The 5,209-nt window shown below is 48.9% G+C and overlaps 1 protein-coding gene across 1 annotated transcript in view; it reads left to right on the forward strand.

Annotated features, from left to right (window-relative positions):
* The window catches only part of LOC101994742 (kinesin-like protein KIF19), a 55,079-nt gene that overhangs the window by 37,783 nt on the left and 12,087 nt on the right, over nt 1–5,209 (forward strand). The window contains exon 14 of the mRNA XM_005368067.1: nt 2,498–2,768. Within this exon, the coding sequence (XP_005368124.1) occupies nt 2,498–2,768 (271 nt within the window). The remainder of the gene's footprint in view (nt 1–2,497; nt 2,769–5,209) is intronic.

The following is a 5,209-nucleotide window of genomic DNA, read 5'->3' on the forward strand; positions in this document are numbered from 1 at the left end:
GCCTGCAGAGGTGAGTCTGTCAGTCAGGAACCTGCAGTGGTGAGCCTGTCAGTGAGGGGCCTGCAGAGGTGAGTCTGTCAGTCAGGAACCTGCAGTGGTGAGCCTGTCAGTGAGGGGCCTGCAGAGTTGAGTCTGTCAGTCAGGAACCTGCAGAGGTGAGTCTGTCAGTCAGGAACCTGCAGAGGTAAGCTTGTCAGTCAGGAACCTGCAGAGGTGAGCCTGACAGTCAATGAATGACCAATTAAAAAAGCAAGGTTTTAAGTATCTAGCTGGAGGCCAGGCCCTGGGGCTTCAAGGAGAACTGGCTGCATCCTGTGCCCCAAGCTCAGAGCTGAGGGAAGAGACACAGATGTGACTTGTGGTCAGTGCCGCAACAGCCACTGGAACAGGTGTGAGTGGGCAGAGGAGGGGCTGTTTCTCAGCTCGGGAGTTGAGGAGAACTCAGGAGGCTGCATGGAGCAGAATGGAAGAGGGCTTCAGAGGAGTTGGGGAGAACAGAGGGGAAGTTGTTTGGGGAGGAGTTGGGAGGAAGGGAGTGGAATCAATCCCTGATCAGAAAGAAGGTGTTATCTGCCCATCCCTTGGGGACTAAGACTCTGGGCATGCTAGGCAGCCTGAGTCCCATGTGACTCTCTGGGGCCTTGTGGGGTTAGTTGAGTGGTATGATCGTTTCTTTGCTGAGTCACCTGAGCAGGCCCCAGAGTGAAGGGATACAATCGCTGGGAAGGTGTTTCCTAGGCGTGATCAGCAGCATCTCTATCAGATGCACACACACACCCTTGTGACGAGCATACAGAACATACAGACACACACAGAAACAACCATATACCCATAGCTATGCACAGAGAGCTGGAGCCTCGCCTGGTGGGTGTGCAGAACCGAGCTACAGGCTGTAGGTGGGTCTCAAGGGCTTCTAGATCATTTTATACAGGGTGAGCAGTGCAGGGGCCTGCAGTAGACAAGCTGGGCCTGAGCTCTCCCTGTGTCTCCTCACAAGCTGATTGAGAGAATCAGGACATAGAGTGTCACCTACAGCTTTGTGAAAACCCTAGAGGCATGTCACAGTGTGAGGTGGGTAGCTCTAGTTTCTGGTATTGAGAAGGTGGTCAGTTCCCAGGAGAGGAGTCCGCCATTCCACGCCACACATGGCCTCATGCAGAAGTGCTGGAGTGGTTCAGGAGATGAGAGAAGTGAGCCCAGAGACCTCTGTGGTTTCTGCAGGAAGGAGCAGATGGAGTGGGTAGATAGATAGGAAGTAACAGTCGACCCCAAACTGGAGCAGCAGTAACGGCCGTGACTTGTTAGTAGAGCTCTTTCTAGTCTGCATAGAGCCCCAGGTCCCATCCCCAGCACTGACTATACTGGACTGTTGGTAGGGCACACCTGTAATCCCAGCACTCTGGAAACAGGGGAATCAGGAGTTCAAGGTCATCTTCAGCTATGTAGTGAGTTTGAGGCTAGCCTGGGCTATGTAACTCTGGCAAAAAAAGAGGCAGGGGGAAGAGGAGACTCATCGAAGCTCTACTTGAGGATTGAAATGAGTTTATTAGGGGTTTCTCAGGGGTGCCTACTAGAATGGCCACTTTTTCTGTAAAGCTGCCAACACCCTGCCTACCAAGTTCCCATTTTTTTTTAAAAAATCTATTTTTTAATTTTAAATTTTATTTTATGTGTATCCGTCTGTGTGAAGGTGTCAGATCTTGCAGTTACAGACAGTTGTTAGCTGCCATGTGGGTGCTGGGAATTGAACCCAGGTCCTCTGGAAGGGCAGTCAGTGTTCTTAACCACTGAGTCATCTCTCCAGCCCCCCATTTTTTTTCTTTAGAAAGTATTTATTTTTATTTTTAATGTGTCTATATGTGTGTGAAGGAATATGCATGTGGGGGCAGGTGTCTGAGACGACCAGAAGAGGGCATCGGATCCCCTAGAACTAGAGTTTCAGTCACCCGGTATGGGTGATGGGGACAGAACTCACAGCCTCTGTAAGAGCAGTATGTGCTCTTAACCGCTGAATCCTCTCACCAGCCCCAAAGCTCCTGTGTTATGTGACTCTGAGGGTAAAGAATTCCTTGGGGGAAGAAAAGTTTATTTTAGGTCTTATTTCAAGGACACAGTCCTTCCTGGCGGGGAAGGCATGGTGGCAGGAGCAGGAGACGGCTGCTTATGTGGTGTCCACAGTCAGGAAGCAGAGAGATGGATGCTGGTGCTCAGCTCGCTGTCTCCTTAAGCAACCCAGGACCCCAGTCCAGAGAATGGTGGGTCCCCCGTTTAAGGTGGGTTTTCCCACCTCAAATGCCTTAATCAACAGTCTCTCATTGGCACTGCCAGAGGCCACCTCGTTTGCACTGCTGTCCACATGGGTCTTCTAAGTCCTGTCAAATGGGCCTCATCAGTATCGCCCTCACGGTGGCTCCTCATTAGGTTCAGTAGTCACACATCTCATGAGGTTGACTAACTGGCGTCGGTGCTTGCCCCAAGCTGTCCTTGTCTCCCCCAGGCTGGACTAGAGCAGCGCCTGGCCCACGCCAAGCAGAAGGCCTCTCAGATGGAGAAGCTGCTCCCCAGGCAGGTGACCAGTGAGGATCAGCGGGAGGTGCTGCAGCTGCTGTGCAGGGCCCACGAGCTGGAGGTAGAGAACACAGAGCTGCAGGCCGACAACTTGTGCCTAAAGAACCTGCTGTGCCAGAAGGACTTCGTGATCCAGCGCTACCACCAGAACCGGATGCTGTGCGAGCAGGTCATCCAGGGGCAGCGGCAGCTGATGCAGGGTGAGGCCAGCTCGGACCAACCGATACTGTGTTCTAGAAAGAGAAACCACAGGCTGAGGGCTGGGGAAATGGCTCAGTTTGTTATGCAAGTGTGGGGACTCGAGTTTGGGGCCCAGAACTCATTGAAAAGGTGAGTGTGGTAGCACATGCATATAATCCCATCGATAGCCAGGTGGGAAGTGGGGACAGGTGAATCCCTGGAGCTGGTGGTAGCTAGGTTAGCCTATTTGGCAAAGTTCCAGGCTAATGGGAGACTTGGAGACCTTGTCCTAGACAAAAGGTGGATGGTGTCTGAAGAATGACATTTGGGGTTGTCTCCTGACCTCTAGTTACTGTGCGTGCGCACGCACACACACACACACACACACACACACGATGGAAGGGATTGGGGACATAGCTTATTGGTAGCTAAAGCCCTGAGTTCAATTCCTAGCATCACAGAAAAACAAAAAAACCCTTTGTCTGAAAACATAGTCCCCCACGTGTGCAGCACAGACACTAGCCTGTGACTGGCCCCCTGTACCTACTCCATCCCTCCCACCCTTCCCACCCCCTCCTTTTCCCCTCTCTTTCCCCATCTACCTCTTCTTTCTTTTTCCCTTCCTTCCCAGAGTTACGTTGTTTAACTCGTTCTGTTTTCCAACTCATAATCCTCCTGCTTCAGATACCCTAGTGTTTTTTTTTAATTTGTTTATTTATTTTGAGATAGAGTCTCACTGTGTAGCCCTGGCTGGGCTGGAACTTGCTGTGTAGACCAGATTGGTTTTAAAGTCACAGAGAACTCTGTGTTCTCTTTCTCCTAAGTGCTAGGGTTAAAGGTGTGCCACCATGTCCAAACTTGTCTTCACTTCTTAAAAATATTCGATTTGTTTTGCATTGTATGTGTAAAAGCGTGTGTTTGTATGTGTGCACAAGTACATAGGGTGCACATGTGGAGATCATAGGCCAACACCTATGTCTTCTTGTACTACATACCACCTTGTTTCTTTTTTTTTTATTTATTTGTTATGTATACAATATTCTTTCTGTGTGTATGCCTGCGGGCCAGAAGAGGGCACCAGACCTCATTACAGATGGTTGTGAGCTACCAAGTGGTTGCTGGGAATTGAACTCAGGACCTTTGGAAGAGCAGGCAATGCTCTTAACCAATGAGCCATCTCTCCAGCCCCCGACCTTGTTTCTTGAGACAGGGTCTCATACTGAACCTGGAACTCACTGTGTAGACGGACTTAGCTGACCAGCCAGCCCAGGGATCTTCCTGTCTCTGTCTGCCCATTGCTGGAGTTAAAGTCACATACTGCTATGCCATACTCTTTCATGTGAACACTAGGGGCCCAACTCAGGTCCTCATGCTTGTGCAGAAAGTACTTTCCTCACGCAGTTTTCTTTCCAGCCCTTCCTTTCTTTCTAAGACTGGATCTCATTGTGTAACTCGGGCTGTTCGCTAATACACAATTCTCCTGCCTCTGTTTGGGATATTTCCTGTGAATTCAATCATGTGACCTTTGGTGTCTGATTTCTTTCACTTAGTATACCATTTCTTAGACTCATTCATGTAGCAGATACCATACAATGTCATTCCTTTTTATAGCTGAATCATATCCCACCACATGGACAGCCCGTGTCTAAGAGCTCATCTCTTCACATTGTCCCCATCTATGGTTATTATGAACGACACTTTGGAGAGCATTAATCTTTTTTTCCTTTTTTTTTAAATTTTATAGAAACAGGGTTTCTCTGTGTAGCCCTGGCTGCTTTGGAACTCACTCTGTAGACCAGGCTGGCCTTGAACTCAGAGATCCGCCTGCCTCTGCCTCCCAGAGTGCTGGGATTAAATGTGTGCACCATCACTGCCCAGCCGTCTTGAGTTTTATGCATTACACCTCTTTTCAGTTTTTTTGGGTGTATGTACCAGGAGTTGGCCTTTAACTTTCAATTAAAAATTTGTTTATATTTTGGAACCATTATCAGTCCTTTCTCGCCCCCCCTCTTTCCTTCCCTTTCCTGTTTTGGTGATGCTGGAGATGGAACCAAGGACATCACCTGCACCAGGCAAGCACTCTACTACTGAGCTACGTGTCCAGCTCAATACTGTTATTTTATCACTGAAATGAACATGTCAGCACAATAGAAAAAGATTTGTTTTTTTTTTTTAAAGATAGGGTTTCTGTGTGTAACACTGGCTGTCCTTGAATTCACTTTGTGGACCAGGCTGGCCTCAAACTCAGAGATCTGCCTGCCTCTCATTCCCAAGTGCTGGGATTAAAGGTGTGCGCCACCACCACCTGGCCAGAAAAAGACTTTTAAACTTCAGTTGGGGTGTAGCTCAATGGGAGAGTGTTTGCTTAGAATGTTTGACACACAGGACTTACCAAGTGTAATGGTGTACATTGTAATTTAAAAAACAGCGCGTGAGAGAAAGACGTGAGAGACAGAACTCA

The sequence above is a fragment of the Microtus ochrogaster genome, unplaced genomic scaffold (genome assembly GCF_000317375.1).
Source record: "Microtus ochrogaster isolate Prairie Vole_2 unplaced genomic scaffold, MicOch1.0 UNK27, whole genome shotgun sequence".
Lineage (NCBI taxonomy): Eukaryota > Metazoa > Chordata > Mammalia > Rodentia > Cricetidae > Microtus > Microtus ochrogaster.